We start from the raw sequence: 19,185 nt of genomic DNA on the forward strand, positions 1-19,185 counted from the left end.
CAGAATCTGCAGGTGGAGGCAGGGCCTGCAGGTTACTGGCAGAGGCTGTAGGTGGTGGTTCAGAGATTTTGCAGATGAAACAGGGTTTTTTTTTTAGCTGTTTTTAGGCGGAGGAGACGGTGGAATGAGTTCAGAAGAGGTTTTAGTGGGAATATGCATCTGCTGTCCGCAGGTGTAGGCAAGGACAGCAGATCGCTGCTGAGTTTGGGTCTGTAGCTAGCTGAAACTGGCTATTGGTGGAGGTTGTCAGTGGCTGTACACTTAAGGTGGATGTTTTGTTTGCAGGTTACTGTCAGAGGCTGTAGGTGGAGGATGGAACATGGAACTAAAAAAAGATTATTCTCATAAAGAAAACTTAAAATCACAATACTATTTACACATCACTTAAAATCAAACTATTATTTACAGATTACGTCTCTCAACGATTATGAGAATTTGTCAAATCTTAGCTCGTTTAGTCGGTGGCGTGCTTGGCTGTGGTTCCCCCAGAGTGTCGACATCATACATGGGAGGATAGACTCCAACCCCGTACGACGCCTCCACACGAACCAGCCCGTCCTCACCGACTGATGACGTGAACGTGGGACGATCCAGCCTCTCCCAGAGCTTCTGCTTTATGCGACGTCCAAGATCTAAGCTGTACGGACGGGGACGGCCATTCTTGAACCTGTGAGGTAACAGAGGTAACAGACATTTAATCATAATGATTCATGTGATTAAATGGAAAAAAAATTGTTTAGGTTGCAATTACTGAAGAATATAATAATGATCTGATTGAAAGAGTTGTGATTTTTGACTCAAACATACCTCAGCATGTCATCTACCACCTCATGGTAGATCCGCTGGTACTCTTCCACCGTGCGGTTGTGGATCAGCAGAGGGCCGTCGTCGAGCAGTGGAGCAGAGGAGGGCTGGGGGTCGGGGGTCACCTTTGAGACCGCTGGCAGCTCAGAAGGTGGGATGGTGGCACAAGGTCTTGGGGCCAAACCCAACAACCCAGGCATGTCACCAGCTGGGCCGGAGGGCTGAGGAGTCACCACCTTCGGATGGTCAGCAGAGGACTCGGAAGGACGAGCCACGGAGGTCCGCTTCCTCTTCCTGGGAGAACTCGAAGGAGGAGCTGAGTGCTGGTGCACCTGAGGAAGGTAAGCAACACACGTGAGACTGTCACCAGCTGGGGTGGAGGGCTGAGGAGTCACTACCTTCGGATGTTCAGCAGAAGACTTGGAAGGACGAGCCACGGAGGTCCGCTTCCTCTTCCTGGGAAGACTTGAAGCTGAGTGCTGGTACACCTGGAGAAGGTAAGCAACACACTTGAGGATGTCAGTTAACTTTTTACTGAACAACGTCCTTTTATAAACTCACAAGTGAAAAATACATCAGATACACTGCAGAGGACCAATTTGTCAAATTAAGAGAACCATCACAGATTCTGTCTATTTTAGAAAAAAAACTTTTTTTGGATTTTACACCTGTCTGTAAGAATAGTTTAAATTAAAGCACTATAATGAAAAAAAAGAAGAGTAAAGCTGTAAATTGGTAAACTTTAATGGGAACTCAACAGGATGGGTACTGTCATGTAGAAGAGTCCAATAAGCAGTGCAATAGACCTGTACAGTAGACTGTGTCCCCAAAACAGTTTACCATTTTTGTCTGATTCTCTAGTTCTTGAGGATTACATTGTGAACAATTAAGGACATAAACATGTCATCCAAAATGTGAAAATCAAATGTCATACCTGGTCGTCCCTGCAGCATGGCATTGTACACTGTCTGTGCGCCGCAGGCTTCCTGGCTCTCTTAACTCTGCAATGGTCGTGGTCGCCACACTGCAACAATACACACCAATGTTAGAATGACTTGTCACAAGTACAGTGAATACAACAAACAGCACTGCATAATGTGAATTGTATTCCACAGTTTTCTGCAAAAATTCATCTTCCTTCTAGACAATGGCATTACTGTCAGGGCACGGACTACAGGGGAGTTTATTGACTCCTCTTAATAACACATGAGCTCTCCTGAAAACAGGATTTGTGAAATTTCAGGGCCCCCCAAAAAATTAAATATGCTATTTTAACCATGTATTTCTATTTTTCTATATCTTCATCATCATGGATCATGCGTAAAATGATTATATTATTGATGTATGATTCATGCACGAATGTGATTCATCACTAGTTAGTAAAGATACTGGCATGCATCCTTGCCATCACCATTGAAGCGTGGGGGCTCAATATCAAAAAGTCCACTTTAATTCAAAGATCAGGAAAACAAAACTTTCTTAGTCCATTATTATTATAATTATTAATCCATTATTTATTATTTCCCTGTTTTGTAGCACACAGATATGTCAAATGTTATTTTGTTCCCTAAAATGCTCCCATAAAACGGTCATATTAACCCTCCAGGGGGCCCCATGCAGGACAAACATTTGCTGCTTGGCCACTACTAACCCACGTTCCTCACACACTTACACACAATTTGTCTGTGCTGAAATATTACCTGGCCCCAGATTTGCTGCGGTAACCTGAATAAATATTTTTAATTTAAGAATATGCCAAATGACAGCACAACATTGAAATAATGGTCTTTCTTTGACACATGGCCTTCAGGACTGGTTAGGTAATAAACCAGGAACCCACATTTAATATATTAGATTTTATGTTTTAGTGCTGCATATTCATGCAAACAAATCAATTAAATTACCACAAACCACTAAGTTGCCCTACTGTATGTAAATATAATGTCACATATGTGCTGTAAATTATTAAATTCAACTAGGCCTACTTCAGAGTTGTACTCATAGCTACACTTAAAACCATAATAGCACCGTGTATCCCAGATATCAATATGTGATATAAATTATATTATTAAATACATAAAAAGATAACATTTTTATTATCGGTAGGCTAAGGAAGCTATTTTAATTTCATCATTTTTGTCTTTTTTAAATTAATAAATGAATTTATCTGGCACAGGTTTCCCTATAATTTAGTAATAGGCTATTAATATAATAATAATTGATTTCCTTGTTAGTATATTTTGTGTAGGCCTACTTTGTGACCCCCAGGGTGTTGGGTCAGTGTTCATGGTAGAGTCTGATAACAATGTACGATGAGGGCTCTGAAAGCATTATGGGAGAAGTTTGTCTTCAAGGCTTTCTGCCAGAAATCTCCTAAAGTTTATAGGCAACAAACCCAATTAGTTATGTTTAGGAAAACTTCATGGTTTTGGGTTAAAATGAACTCTTTCTCCCAGAAAGCCCTGAGGGTAAACTTCTTTTTACTACGGTAAAATACATAGAAAGTGTTCAAATCTCACATTTTCCATGATGGAAGTCAGTAGAGTCTCTTTGGTCAGTCTCTGTGAGTCTCTGTGAGTCTCTAGTCTTTATCAGGAGGGATGAAATCCTCAGTTGAATCGTTAATGATAGAGAAATCGTCGAGTGCAACTTGTGAAGAAACTTTTCTCGCCGTTAGAGGTTTTTGTTTAAATGTTCGAATGATGCTGATCTATAAATGATGCACCTGGAGAGAAACCATGGCAACCATGATGAAATCCTTCACCTTCACTTAGTGCACACGAGATGTTACAGTCGCGTCTCACCTGTGTGATCTAAAGTCTCATCCAGTCAGCTGCTAAAGGCCTGAGATCAAGTCCACATCTAACTACTGTACGAAAATCATAATATTACAAGAAAAAAAGGCGTAATATTATGAGAATAAAGTCATAATATTATATATGTATAGTAGTAGTAATTTTACGTGTTATTTTCTTTTTTTCTCTTAAAGTTGTGACCTTATTCTCGTAATATTTCGACTTTTTTTCTCGTAAAGTTATTACTTTATTCTGATAATATGACTTTTTTTCTCGTAAAGTTATTACTTTATTCTGATAATATGACTTTTTTTATGGTAAAGTTGTGACTTTATTTTTGAAATCTCAGATTTTTTTCCCTCAATGTGGCTGCAAATGTTTTGTGGCTCCAGACAGATTTTATTTTGTTGTTTTTTTTTTTTTGCCTAAAATGGCTCTTTTGATAGTAAAGGTTGCCAACCCCTGGTTTAACCTTTATCTCAGAGTGGCCAACATGTAGTTGAGTAATGTCGTTCTATTATAGATTAAAATGCTCGTCAAAATACAGTTTTGAATGTGATTAAGTCTGTAATGGGTTAAATTATGAGTTTTCAAGTAAGTGTTATCCTCAAACTAAGTCGTTTGTTCACGCTGACTGTTTGTATTTATTATTTATTCCTTTGGGTTTATTAAATACATGCAGTCATCACACAGCATATAGATATAGATATAGGTGCGTCTCCACACTGAAAGAGGCGCATTTTACGCACGTTTTTACGCACGTGGCACAGCGACTGAAACTTCATTAATTAGGCCTATTTAAATCTCCTGACAGGACAACAGGATCAGTGAGGATCACACGGTAAATGACCTACAGACATTTCTACATATCTCTCAGTTTTGCTGTTTCACACAGATTCCAGGTTGATTTAGTAAAATCATTGTGAACATAGCAGGATGATCCTCAGTATGAGTCCAGCTCCATCAGAGCTGTAGAGACATTTTTTATCAGCCTATAACTAAACATCCAAACTGTATTTCATCTAGAGGGTCAAAATTATTTGCTTCTGACCAGTTGAGTTCATTATTACATTGAGTTTTGATGTTGTTTCTTAAATGCAGAGTATCCCAATATTTGCAGCATTGCGTCATTGTGCGCACCCTACATATTCAACCTCTTATCATAACGAAGGTCTTTCTTTGACACATGGCCTTCAGGACAGGTCAGGTAATAAAGCAGGAACCCATATTTAATATATTTAGTTTTATGTTTTAGTGCTGCATATTCATCCAAACAAATCAATTAAATTACCACAAACCACTAAGTTGCCCTACTGTAATATATACTACCCTACTGGAAATATAATGTCACATATGTGCTGGGAATTACTAAATTCAAGTACTTGAGAGTTGTACTCATAGCTACTGTACACTTAAATCCACAATAGCACTGTGTGTCCCAGATATCAATATGGAATATAAATTGCATTATTAGATACATAAAAAGATATAATTTGTATTAGCGATTATCGATAGGCTAAGGAGGCCAGTTTAATTTCATGCGCATTTTTGTCTTTTTTAAATTATTAAATTAATTAATCTGGCACAGGTTTCCCTGTAATTTATTAAAAGGCTATTAATATAATAATAATAATTGATTTCCACGTTAGTATATTTTGTGTGGGCCTACTTTGTGACCCCCAGGGTGAGGTTAGTGTTCATGGTAGAGTCTGATAACAATGTATGATGAGGGCTCTGAAAGCATATTATGAGAGAAGTTTGTCTTCAGGGCTTTCTGACAGAACAACAAACCCACTACGTTATGTTTAGGAAAAACGTCATTGTTTGGGTTAAAATGAACTCTTTCTGCCAGAAAGCCCTGAAGGTAAACTTCTCTAATGTTCTCTCTGAGAGCCTCGACGGTAAAATACATAAAACGTGTTCAAATCTCACATTTTCCATGATGGAAGTCAGTAGAGTCTCTTTGGTCAGTCTCTGTGAGTCTCTAGTCTTTATCAGGAGGGATGAAATCCTCAGTTGAATCGTTAATGATAGAGAAATCGTCGAGTGCAACTTGTGAAGAAACTTCTCTCGCCGTTAGAGGTTTTGTTTATGTTTGAATAATGCTGCTCTATAAATGATGCACCTGGAGAGAAACCATGGCAACCATGATGAAATCCTTCACCTCCACTTTGTCATCTAGAGGGTCAAACATATTTCCTGAGGCCTGAGATCAAGTCCACATCTAACTACTGTTTATGAATAAATGTGATTGTGTCCTCAGTCATATTGTCTGCTAGAAGTTTGGTTCTATCATGAACAGCTATTGATGAGGATGACTAGAAGGCCTTTTGCAAATATTTGACATGCATATAGACTTAACTGCGACCTCATTAATATAGGATCTCCCAGTCTGTTCTCTAGGAACTCATCATAGTCCTCCATTATAGGAAATATTAGAGAAGTACTCATTAACAATTCATTGATTATCAAGTCGTTGATCTACTCAATCAAATTTGATTGGGAGTTACTCATTAAGTAGTGGTTCACTAGCCGTTAGATCCTCATTCGTTCCACCAGTAACATGCTCACATTTTGGTGTACTTTATTGTTAAGTGTTTCTGAGTGAGGAAACAGAAGCAGAGACACTTTGTTTATTTGACCACTCAGCTGGGAGAGCTGCTTGCTTTTAAAGAGCTCAGCTGTCCCAAACAGTCACAACACCCACATAGAGACTCAGGGCTGGGCTGGGCTGAGCCGGGTTGGCCTGCTGGCATTACTCATCCCAATCTCCCACCTGTTGGAGCCTCATTTGGAAAGTTGGGCATGTAACGGATTAAACAACAGGGCTGGTAGAAAAAGCTAGAAAGAGTCCCATGAAGTTTCAAGCTGCAGGGACCCATCCTGACTAAGAGCTACCTCTCTTTGAGAAGAATTCAAGTTTCACGGTCAGTTGCTTGAATGATCTACCCTCCCTTAGTCTTTTTTTTAACTCTTTACTAATACTAATACTTGTTAAGTGTTGGCTGAATGTTTCTTTTTTTTATTATTATTTGAATTGATTTGTTATTCTTACATGTAGAGAAATCTAACTTCAGCTTTTACTGCATCTTGATAATAGCACTTATAGATAATAATGCCAAACGTGGTGAGAATAATTAATATTAATTACATATGAGAAATTGTATCTTGTATCTATCTCTAAGGTTTCTGGTTGATCATTAATAGTAAGCCAAGCAGAAAGAAGTTGCTTTAATATTAGACACTGGCAGGGATTTTAGAGGATTTGGGGAATTCCTTCACAGTAACAGAAGTGATGCTGATGTGTTTTCTGTCTACAGCGACATCTGCTGGTCCAGACTCTGAATATCTGGAGGAACTAAACCTCGACTGACCAAACGACACAATGTCTCATTATGACATGTAAGTTCAGTCTGCAGACGGGGCCAGGAAAGGAATGAATATATTTGAACAAGTTGCTTAATGTAGATAACTGATGCATACATTGCAAATAATTATAAAGTTTAATTCTTTGAAGGCCAGGTTGACTTTGAATGATCATAATAACCCTTACCAAAAATAAGTTTGCTATTAGTATACTTAAAATAAGAGCGTATACTTTCAGTTTACCTTTTATGTACTTATCAGAGATATACTTAACAAAAGTATACTTAAGTTTACTTGGCTCATACTGACAAGTATACAGAAAAGTCGAAGTCTACTTGGCTTATAGGCCTACTTGTATATAATTGTTTGATTAAGATACACTTAAGAAAAGTATGATTAAGTATTCTTGCCTTCTAGGCCTACAGAAAGGTATACTTAACTTGTAGTTGTGCTTACTTTTTGATAGAGTGGCCTATTGAAGTGTGTGCCTTAAGGTAGGAATATGCACAGTCGGAAATAATGAAATACATACATTAGAAGAAATGCTACATAGAAGAAATATCATCATGTAATGTCATACGTTGGAATTACATAAATAATACTTATAGACCTAGAATGTGACGTCTGAGGCTGCAGGCGCTGATACTATGAGACCGACCTGAGAAATCTTAGTCTCACATATTTGTCTTTTGCCTTCCAACATTTGCTTCTCGATGTGACATTTGCTACCCGCTGATGACAGGTTGGATGACAAAGACTCTGTGGATATTCATGACAACCCCCCTCTCCCTGATAATGTGGTGAAAGAGGAGGACAACACGGTGAGACATCCAATATGCACAACACACCATGTGGCACACACACATCAATAGGCTGTTTACTGTTTATCAGTGCCAAGTTACTCTGAACAACAAGTGATACATGACATTAGGAATTATTCATGTCTGATTAACATTGGAGCTTATGTTTTATAGGAATCACTGGTTGAATACAATAAAAAAAAACATATTTTCTCCTGTACCTCTAACGGTATCTAGTCATGCAGATAGCTTTGGATTTATTTGCTCAGGTTCATGTCTGCCCCACTGTTTATCCTAACATTTTATTCAATGGTATTACCTGCTAAAACATGTGTAATTATTACTTTTTAAATGTATTTCATTGTGTTAAATCCTTAACATCTCCAGTAGCAAAAATGTGAAATGAATGAAGATTTTATATATTCAAAATAGGAAATTGGCTGAATGGAAATAAAAAGAAAACTTAACTGGAGCGGGAAAGAAAATCTGCTGCTGGTAGACAAAATACATTGGAGAAATCATACCATAAAGATAATTTAGTAACACATTAACAAGAACTCTTGTGAATTATACATATTGCTTCAGCTAACACATATAAAAGCATCAATCATAACACTTAAGACCCCTCTGGAGTCCTCTTAAATTAGTTTAGTGTTTTTACATCAAAAGCAATTTGATAAAAAAAAATAAAAATGGATGGATTATGGATTTTTACTTTCATCTTTCAGTCCAAAATCTCACTTTTTTAGCAGTTTGATGAATGTGAACCCTGGACAACAAAACAATATGAATACTCAGATACCACCGGAGGAATGTCTGTAGTTTAGGAATATGGGTGAACTGACCCTTATAACATATATTGATTTGTATTCATTCAGCCTAATTTATTGTTAGCACTCATACAGTATGTTTGGACAGATATCACAACGCCTGTTTTTTGCTGCTCTCTTGATTTGTGAAAGATAGCCAAAATGGGTTTGACTAAGGGTGCTTTCACATCAGGGACCCGGGCCCAGATCCGAGTACACTTGACCCCAAAGTCCAGTTCGTTTGATTAGTGTGAACACTCCATACCCTTCGTCGATATAGTCGACTCTAAACCGCCGAATGTACTGAGATGTTGTGCCGTGTGTGTTTAGGAATCCTGACAGCTAAATAGAGGTGCAGAGTGATGCTGCTGTAATGTGTGAACTCTCTCCGGTATTATCAGTTATTGTAATGTAAATCCACAGCCTGGCGGCCTCAGGACGCCTCTAATCCTGCCAGTGATGGAGAATCAGAGTCAGTTCAGTCTGTCAGGCGTCCCTCTGGGTGTGTGTGTGTGTGTGTGCGTGTGTGACATCCATATGGCTCTGATGGACTAGACTGTAGTATATTTAGGAGTAGCAATGTCAATGTGTAGCTTTGTTACATTCAGTTGGGAATTCTGTCGGTCTCCGTTGAAGGCTATTTCAAGATCTAAGCCCTTTCAGTCTATCCCGCCTGTGGATTACATGTGTGTGTGTGTGTGTGTGTGTGTATGAGCATACAAAAGCGTACAAAAAACTCCCAGCGTCATGCAGAATTACTTCCTAAACTCAATTTATGAATTTTAGCTAAATAAAAGTAAAACCAGACATACAGTAGTTTTGATATGTGTTTGTGTTTGTAGTCATTCACAGATCTGTCTCTGTCTGATATGATACAGTTTGTGTGAACAGACACACCAGACAGACTCCGACTCAGACCGCAGGGTGGTTCAGTATTAATAGCATCGTTCTCATATACATCTGTCAGAGTGCTGGTGGTGCAGGATACTGGGACTGTTTGGGTTAAATAAAAGGGGCAAAGAGGAGAGAACAATTCAATGAAATACCAACACTGAATCATTAAAGGTTCTCTATACAATATTCAGAGCATTAATATAACAGCTAACAAGTATTTGCTATGTAAAGCTATAGAGAAGGCTTTATGATATACACCATCGTTGGCCTTTATCTGCTGTTACACCCAATCTAGGTCCATTGAGTTTCATGTTTTGCCTTCTAGCAGTTCAATACTGTACATGTATGACCAATTTTTGTTTTTGCTCTGTTGTGATTCCTCACCTGTCTACAGGTATATTTCATCTATGACGAGGAGGTAGAGGACGACGACAAAGAGGAACCACCTCCTGCAGAACCAGTCAAACCAGTCAACGACAAACCTCACAAGTTCAAAGACCACTATTGCAAGAAACCAAAGTTTTGTGATGTCTGCGCACGCATGATAGTGTGTACGTCCATCTTGTCTCTGTTTTCCTGCATGACAAAAGACGCAAGTGCATCGTGATCTTTAAAAAAATGAGTCTTCCTGATATAATTTTGCTTTATTTTGGTTTTCTCTCCAGTAAACAATAAGTTTTCTTTGCGATGTAAGAACTGCAAAACCAGCATCCACCACCAGTGTCAGTCCTATGTGGAGTTCCAGAGGTGTTTTGGCAAAATTGTGAGCTCTGTGTTACAGAATACTGGTTTTAAATTAAAAAAATGTAATGTTTTAAAAGATATTTAGTGTACATGCTCCTCTCCTCTCCTCATTTAGCCTCCAGGATTCAGAAGAGCCTACAGTTCTCCTCTCTACAGCAGCCAGCAGAATGCCACCGTCTCACAGCTGCTGCCCTTCTGTGAGTCATGCCCTTCTCGCTTGTAGTGTGAAGACAGCATTAAAGTCAACGTTCACTTATTTTGATCATGATGGTTTTGTTTTACTAAACCTAACCAAGTAGTTTTGTTATATTTTTTGTTTTGTTTTGTTTCAATTTACATTAATCATGTGTTTAAAACTGTTTAAAACTACAACCGTAAACCGAGAGAAAATATGTTTCCTTCAAAACTAATAGAGAATGCAGTTTAGTTGAATGGGAACATAAAGACAGTATTCATGTTTTCTCTGTTTATTGATTGATGACGTTTGATTGGCAGCACAGTCAAACCGCACCGACCCTGTGTTTGAGACGCTGCGTATTGGTGTGATCATGGCCAACAAGGAGCGTAAAAAAGGGTCAGAGGACAAGAAGAATGTGAGTGTGAATGCATTAATAACACTTCATACAACATGGTGGACAACACATGTTGCAATCACTTAATGTTTTAAAGCATTGTCAGTTTCTGCAACAGCCTGTTATATAGTACCATTCAGCTCGTTCTCATTCCCGTCGGCGTTCAATACTGACGCACAAGTCACCCTTGAGCGTCAGTAGAAGACGCACCAGGCTTTCCATTAACTACGATGTAAACCCATCCACTTCAATATTAAATGCTCAGGGAAAGTGCTGTGGTGATGTGGTTTAAAGAGACAAAGAGACATACACGGTGGGGAAATGGGTCCAACAAACACAAGGTTTTCATCCAGGAGACGGCTGTTCGTGTCCTGTGCATCACGTTACAATCAGCTGTTCGTTCATGTCCCGTGTTCACCACTATCAGTGTCATTTTCACTGTAAAATGTATTTTTAAGCTCAACCATGTTGTTTTTTCCTGAACCTAACTAAGTGGTTTTGTTTCCTGAACATAAGCAAGTGAATTTGTTTAATTCACAACATTAAGTATGTGTTTACTGCAACCAAAAAGTGATGCCAAGGGCTCTGAAAAAGCATCAGTATGTGACGAGTTGGGATGAGAACGTGTTGAACTATTTCACTAGACTTTGATGTACCGGTAACCCCAGCCCTGGCTTTAGGTCACCAGGTTTTCTTCCTTTTGTCTTCTTCAAATGTATTTTTATATTTGTTTAATCTGATTCTTAAAGGACATTCAGTTATAAACGGTGTTACAGTAAGTTCTTTATACATGCATTATGTATTGTTTATGTTAAATTGTTCAGATGATGATGATGATGATGGAGGATGATGAGTCCCAGCCCAAACAGGAGGATGAAGGAGGTGAAGGAGGTAAATATCTGTTGAACAGCATTTTGCATTACAATATGCAGATCTTTTGTCAGACTTTTGCGTCCAGTTTTTTTTTTTTCAACAAGCACCTGAAGAAGTTTTTTTTTTTGGATGCACACTATCTAACAACAGCAACAATAACATCAAATATCCTCTACAATAATGGAGATGTAGAATAACATGTTTGTTTGTCTCGTTTTTATTATTGTTGTCTGCCAGCAAACACAGAGGGAGACAAAAGAGGAGACAAGGCTCCTGCTGATGACAAGGTCAGAAATTGTGATGATTATGATGACAATGATGATGTCAATGAAAACTGAGTCAGCACTATGCTTTGTATGTTTGTGTTCAACAGAGTAAAAAGCTTCAGACAGGGAAGATCGGCGTGTTCAGCCAGTCTCACTACTATCTGGCTCTGTACCGCTTCAAAGCCATAGAGAAAGATGATCTGGATGTTCAGTAAGGCCCTCGCCACACCTCACCTAATCTCTCTGTGTCTCTAAATCTCTCTCATACTTTTTGTGTCATTATTTTAATACAGTATGTAATGTCCTGTTTGTTTCCAAGTGCTGGTGACCGCATCACAGTGATAGATGACTCCAATGAGGAATGGTGGCGGGTGAGTCCTAGATTTATTTCTTACTTACGGGGAGGTTAAGGTGATGTTTTCATTCCTGTCTGCTCTCCAAAAGTTAGGACATTTTACAGACAACCATCCGGATGACTTGAGGATCAATTAAGTCGATTCTGCTCATACTCTAGGATTTTATTTTCGGAGATTATGGTGTGTTCATCAAGTCAGCTTCTTTAGAACATTGAGTTTAATATTTATGTAGTTGTAAAATCAATCGACAATCAAAGGACAAAATAAATACTCAGAGCTGTTGAGGGCTGTTCTTGGAGGGCTGTTCTTCAGTGTTGGGCTTCTAGTTCACAATGATACTTTTTCCACGAGCTGAGTTCCAGGTCAAGAACGTAACTCACAGTTAAAGCTTTCTCTCCGCCAGGGGAAGATCGGACAGAGAACGGGCTTCATTCCTGCCAACTACATCATCCGAGTGCGAGGAGGAGAGAGGGTCTACAAGGTGACACGCTCCTTCGTTGGCAACAAAGAGATGGGCCAAATCACTCTGAAGAAAGACCAGGTTAACATACAAACACACAAAGACACACACTCCTATGCAGACGCATGATTATATAACCAAACCATAAATGTTCCCACTATACATAAACCTAATCCCAGTCTTATCTCTTAAACTGAACACACAAAATAAAGCATTGACAAATTGAAATATGTTGATGTGTATCTTTCTATGGCTTTTAATACAGTTTATCCTCGTAGGTACAGAAACACAAACTCACACACACTCTCTTTACTTTACACACAAATGCACAGAAGTAACGTCCACACCAGCATGCAGCCTAAAGCACTGTCTGGCCAGAGCTCAAATCAATTCTCTATAGATCGTTTGCTTAATTAAACTTAATCCGTTGATTTACATTCACTTGAGACTGTTGATGTTTCACACACCTTAATAATTATTAGACACTGATCCAGAGGAGGAAGACAAAAATAACAAACACAGTAATTATGCAGTTCTTTACACCCGGGGTTTCAAAAAGTGAAGTGTAAGAAAACACATGGTGCTTTCCAGTTCAATGAATTAAACATGGCTTAGTTAATCATGTAAATACAGCCATCATGTGTGTTGACATGACACCTATAAAAGACACAAACGCACACACATACAAGCATGTGTCATGTTGACATGAAGAGACAGATGTTGCAGTTTCACTGATTTACATTCGGTCACTAACATCTAACCTCACAGCTGTTTAAATTTAAGCCTGGCCTTCAATTAAACACTAACTTTAAATTATTGTTCCTATTGTGAAGACATGGAAACTGTTCATCAGCATGCATTGCTATCTGTTGTGGTGCCAAAGTTGGACATTTTTCACTTCTACACATATAGTAATGGCTTCAACAAATCTGCAAATCAATATTTAAGAGATTTCAGGGACAAAATCCACAATTTTAAATAGCTAAATCTGGATTTTGTGCACACTTTGTACAAATCTGTTCTCACATTTTCTCCAACTGTTTTTATCTTTGGAGATTTGCGCACTTGTGTGCAGGCGAGCATCAAGGAAAACAAGTGTGTTTGTTGTGTGTGTCCTCAGATCGTAGTAAAGAAGGGTGAGGAGGTAAACGGCTACCTGAAGGTCAGTACCGGACGGAAGCTCGGCTTCTTCCCCGCCGACCTGCTGCAGGAGATCTGAGGAGGAACGGCAGATGTCGCAAAGAAACCCCTGGCCATCTCCCTTCTCAGTTTCATCACCTGACACGCTTGTTCTTGGTCCAAAGTGACAAAAACACTTTACACTTGACTTTTGATTTCAACACACATTGGTATTTTTAGTTCTGTAAACGTCACACATGACCTTACAAAGCCTGCATGCAGAACATGTTGAGATGAATTTACTCAGTGTGGAGAGGCATGTGTTAAATAGGCAGAAAAATAACAGGATATAAATATAAAGGTTTGGTCAACAAATGCTCAGCCAAGACTGTAAAGCACAAAGGCCACTTTAACTGATTGTATTTGTAGGCATGTTTTGTATCTCTGATGTATTCTGACTAAATCACTGAAAGTCACTTTTAATATTGCAGGATTTGCTTTAGTTTTAGGACCTCTTGTTTTTAAGTTCACATATTTGAATGGCATTGCATCGGTGCATGTATCTGTGATTACAGTTAATTTAAACTTCATCACTATGTCCCCTATTGCCTGTTTTACCAGTAAACTGGAGTTAGATATGATATGATGAATGAATTTGTCAGCACACATGCACGTTTTTCCATCCGTTATCCTCCTGTGTGTGTGTAGAAGAAATGTCAAAGAAACTGAAAAACAGCAGTGAATCTGTGCTGAATCTGTTAGCAGTTAGTTATTTGAGTCATTCATAGTGAAACGAAGAATGCTTTCATTTCCTCACATGTCGGGTAAGAAAATGATACCATTCAAATGAGACAGAGGCATTTCCACAACTTCAAAAGGATGCAGAGCTATTTTCTGTAGCTACCCTGAATGCAGTGTAATTATCCATAGGAAACACTGTGGGGATGGTTTGCTATGTAAAGGGACAGCTCAGAGGTCAGGAATGCAGGGAATGGCATCTGTAGGTCCGAAGAGACGTTCCACTAGTGACTATAGGCCTGAATAACACGACAGGCAGACAGACAGACAGACAGACAGACAGACAGACAGACAGACAGGCAGACAGACAGACAGACAGACAGACAGACAGACAGGCAGACAGACAGACAGGCAGACAGACAGACAGACAGACAGACAGACAGACAGGCAGACAGACAGAAAGAGGTTCACTCTGGTTTCCTTTTCCATGCATCTCTTATTCACTGATTGTTTGTTAATACAATAAATCCTTTAATGCTTATACTTCCACTATTCTAGATAAGATTTCTGTTTCCTCCCCCTGGTCTCCTCTCTCTCACACTCTCAACGACCACGTTTGGATGCAGATGATGAGTTGCCTGGTCACGCCTCCTTCCTCCTCTGTTGTCTGTCAGAGGAAAAGGGAGCAGCGTGGCCCGAGCAGGTAGCGCTGCCAGGCTTCAGCAGTCCTCTGATTGGACAACAGAGCACCCCTTCAGACACGGGTCACTTCCTCCTGGCAAACAGCCTCTGCTTCATGCCGCTCTGGACCGAGGGACCGCGTTGGATAGATATCACAGCTGCCATGTTGTCATCCCCGACCCCCCGACCCTGCCACTCCAGACAGGCAGGATGGAGGAGGGTTGCCAAAATGTTTGTGGATTTGAGTGGGTGGATGATTTTATATATGTGTGTGTGTGTCTGTGTGTATTTATATATATATGAGTGCACTGGTGAGAGGGCAAGGGCATGGAAGGGGTCAACGGCATGATGCTGTGGCAATGAATCTGTTCAATTCAAGAGAATTTCATTTTTATCAACACTTCAAGAGCCAAACTTAGAGTCCAACTGAAGGTAAACTTTGATTTTATTTATTCGATCAGGTTAAAATCAAACAAAGGACACAAAAATAACATTGAAAAGTAAAAAAAAAAAAATGGCTCATTTATAACCTCTATGTAAATAATAGAGAACAATATTTACATTTGACACGTCACATGGTCCTCAAGAGCAAATTGAGTTTGCTTCAGATGTTTGAACCCTTACATGATTCTGAACACCACTGCATCTTCTCATCTCAAAGTTGAGCTTATCAGCTTCATTTTCCCACTGGGAGACAGTTTGAAAGTTTACACATGCACATTTCCATGGCAACCGCCACAACTGGATTATATCTACTGCTGTTTCCAATGTCACAAATGACCTGTTAAGATTAGTTCTCACAATGCAAAAGATGCATTAAGAAAAATATGGAAGATGTCTGTGAACTCTGTAATTTAGGATCACTACGTTGCATAGAAAGATTTTTGGCCTGATAAGATTTTACATTTTCATTTTTAATACTAAGTGCTTAAAAAAAGGCTTTCAGAGGCAATTAGTAATATTTCAGGACATTCAGGTTATCAGAAAATGCATTAATAGTTTCACTAAATACGTACTTTAAAACCAGCAAGGTGCAATAAAAACTAGTGAAAAGAAAATAGTAAAATCAATATTCTAAATCAAAATTGAAGATGAAAGCAAAATTGTCATGTGTAAAATCAACACATATTGCAACAAATATATTACATACTGAAGTACCAATGTGTTGTACTGAGACACAGTTAACATGCAATGATGATTTTACCCAACAGAGGTCCCTGTTGCATTGGATATAGAGCTTAAATTCTCACTGAATCAACTTCACACACCACGGGGACCCAGTGTGTGTTTATTGGCAATAACAGTTGTGAGGCTGATGTGCAGTCTGTCCAGACCAAACGATCACAAGCTTGCAAGAATGAAGAAATTATATCTATATTAATGATCATGTGATTTTAAATAACTGAGCAGAGCTGCTGGGATGATTCAGTTAGTCTCTAGAAATCGTAATAGATCCCATATTTCTATGGTGTTTGAGTGTCCATACAATCAAATGCAGACATTTAATAGGCTGTCTTCAGTATCAATGGTTTGCATTATGTTTAGTGCTCAGATTACACTTAAAAGCTCCATAATCCTCCTCTCCTTAATCTGTGATGCTGAATTGTTAAGTATCACACCCATGGGTGCAGTTTGAGGCACACAGCTTGTTACTTTCCACGAGTATCAGAAATCTTCCTGAATGTATAACATGTAATTTATTGCACATGTTCGCACAGCGTTGAAAAGCGATACAACTTTGTGAGGTGTCAAACTGCACATATGGATGTGCAGGAAAAAGTGGCGCATCCCTTTTTAAGAGTGCAGGCTCTGCATCATCTCATTGACCCACCACATTCAGAATCACATTTAGCATCCAGTCGAAGAGAAAATCCATCTTCCCCTCCCGCCAGCCGCTGAGAAATGTAGCAATGTGTGAGGAAAAATAATAACATAAAACTATATTAGAGATCCTCTTTGCCTAGCAGGGAAGGTATTGATTTTTAGAGAAATGTTTCTTACTTCCATGGGCCAATGTTAAAGCTGCTTCTTCTCAGTCCTCGAAGCAACAAAACAATATTTTAGGCCTTTCACAAAGCTTACGGAACAGATTTATTTTTATTTTTTGTTATACTCTCTTGTTCTCTCTGTTTTTGGGACACAAAGATGTGTGTAAATGTGCGTGGAATGGCATGAATGTGTATCAAATCTCATATTTCCTGACAGAACCTGTGAAGCGTTAGATTAAATCCTTGTCATGATTCTTTTAATGATTTTTGCAGAATAACACCTCTTTTATTTCCATCCATTTTTCATTGAGGCGCCAAAATTCAATCATCTAATCTGATTTGTAAGATTATTAATCTCCATAACTCATACATTCAAACTGACTTTGCAGTGTTGTGTGTTAAAAAACTGTCAAAGTGGACAAGGGGTCAGATTTATGGACTAGACAGACAAGTAAAGAGATGGAAACAGTTTCCTGTCTGGCATCATTAAACAATTCAAGGTGTTTATATGCACCGGCTGCCAAAATGACAGCGCAGGGGGAAGACGGTGGCAAGATATTGGCAGCCTGTTACCACAGTACAGTGCATAGATGTCTGCGTGTGTGTGTTTTCAGTCTGTCCGTCCATCTGTATGTGCAGAGGGAGACCAGGAGCGCTGGTGTATACGTGTGATTTCAAGCTAGTGCAAGAATAAATTAAAGATGGTGATGACACACACACACACACAAGAGAAAGACAAGTTTACCGAGTGAGTCCCGAGGCCCAGAGAGAGAGAGAGAGAGAAAGGGAGAGAAGGAGGGAGAAAAGGCTGGAGAGAAGACTGCAGGGTTGGAACCAATTAGGACAGGAGAGGATCCCTCCACCTGCACTGTGAGGCCCCTGGGGAAGAGCCCCAGTGACAAGATGAGGGATCATCATCATTACCATTATTTATTTGCTAAGCACTGGGGCCAATCCTAATAGGATTCGCGAATTACAATGAGCGTCTTGTTTTTTGGGGCACCGAGGATGCTTGAGGAGGAGGGGAGGGTTAATGCATGGATAAAAGCAAGCATACATTCGGAGACATCAGCAGCAAATATGCTTAAATAAAATGCCTTTTAATCAATTATGCACACCTATTATAGACTCCCAAACTATCATCAATAATAAATGTGGTGTCCCTGGTAGTTCTGTATGTTCTGTGAAGACGTCAGGTCAAACTGACCCGCTGAAATCAATTCTGTTTATTCAGGTATATCCTATTGAATTCATAGCAAGACCAGTCATGCTGTCATTGATATCCAGAGTATTTAGTCATACTCTTTCTGTGCACGTTGTTGAAAATGTCAGCCTTTTCTGTGTGAAAACTGATTTGTTCTTTGTTGCTTACATCTATTACTGTCGGTGTTGCATTTCTAATAACTTTATTTTCTTATCGCAATTTCCCTCCCACAAGTCAGTCCCTACAGTCTTCTTAGAGAGTTTGGGCCCATATGCATAGAGACATTACATGGGATGTTGTGCTATGCAAATAAACCTGAACTGACTACTTGAGTAGTTGTTACACATAATAACAAAAAAAGAAGTGTTTTATTCTTCGAAGTCTTTGACAAAGCGCTGCACACATTCAAGAGGAAGTACAATTGCATTTTCTTTGAAAACTTCAGTTATAATGTAATATATGAAAAGCATTTATAGAAAGAGAACCACAGTAAATTTTTTTGGGGTTAATATTATTCTACTTAAGTGGGATGTACTCTCCCACTCCTGATAATTTCACAGGCTGAGTGTTCCCAGAGGTGCTTGTGGTCTCATATGTACGGTGAATATTTAATGTAGATAGCCTACATTTATGCTTAGTTAGAGTAAATTAGCCCAGCAAAAAACAGGAAACAAAAAGCAATGTGCATCGTCTAAACGAACCAACAAAACAGGAAA

At 39.1% G+C, this 19,185-nt stretch overlaps 2 protein-coding genes across 6 annotated transcripts; one reads left to right on the forward strand and one right to left on the reverse strand.

The window, feature by feature from the left end:
* Nucleotides 1–95: 95 nt before the first annotated feature.
* On the reverse strand, nt 96–5,678 carry LOC119496118 (uncharacterized protein C22orf31-like). 3 transcript variants are annotated; one of them, XM_037783234.1, is made up of 5 exons: nt 5,532–5,678; nt 1,739–1,828; nt 1,203–1,292; nt 808–1,136; nt 96–667 (listed from the first exon to the last, which is right to left on the reverse strand). In XM_037783234.1, the coding sequence occupies exons 1-5, from the start codon at nt 5,538–5,540 to the stop codon at nt 439–441; spliced, it is 747 nt and encodes a 248-aa protein (XP_037639162.1). In that variant the 5' UTR covers nt 5,541–5,678; the 3' UTR covers nt 96–438. The 3 variants fall into 3 exon arrangements, with proteins under 3 accessions (XP_037639162.1, XP_037639142.1, XP_037639153.1); XM_037783214.1 differs by having other exon boundaries at nt 808–1,292; nt 5,532–5,676; XM_037783225.1 differs by lacking the exon at nt 5,532–5,678 and adding an exon at nt 3,324–3,801 and having other exon boundaries at nt 808–1,292.
* LOC119496102 (SH3 and cysteine-rich domain-containing protein 3-like) lies at nt 1,165–14,994 on the forward strand. 3 transcript variants are annotated; one of them, XM_037783192.1, is made up of 13 exons: nt 1,165–1,301; nt 6,920–7,001; nt 7,708–7,786; nt 9,863–10,019; nt 10,134–10,231; nt 10,328–10,409; nt 10,708–10,805; nt 11,609–11,675; nt 11,895–11,944; nt 12,031–12,134; nt 12,243–12,294; nt 12,683–12,820; nt 13,860–14,994. In XM_037783192.1, exons 2-13 carry the CDS (start codon nt 6,985–6,987, stop codon nt 13,956–13,958), a joined length of 1,041 nt encoding a protein of 346 aa, XP_037639120.1. In that variant the 5' UTR covers nt 1,165–1,301; nt 6,920–6,984; the 3' UTR covers nt 13,959–14,994. The 3 variants fall into 3 exon arrangements, with proteins under 3 accessions (XP_037639120.1, XP_037639111.1, XP_037639129.1); XM_037783183.1 differs by lacking the exon at nt 1,165–1,301 and adding an exon at nt 5,808–6,526; XM_037783201.1 differs by lacking the exon at nt 1,165–1,301 and adding an exon at nt 5,808–6,526 and having other exon boundaries at nt 11,615–11,675.
* The last annotated feature ends 4,191 nt before the right edge of the window (nt 14,995–19,185 follow it).

This window comes from Sebastes umbrosus, chromosome 1 (genome assembly GCF_015220745.1).
Source record: "Sebastes umbrosus isolate fSebUmb1 chromosome 1, fSebUmb1.pri, whole genome shotgun sequence".
NCBI classification, from domain to species: Eukaryota; Metazoa; Chordata; class Actinopteri; order Perciformes; family Sebastidae; genus Sebastes; species Sebastes umbrosus.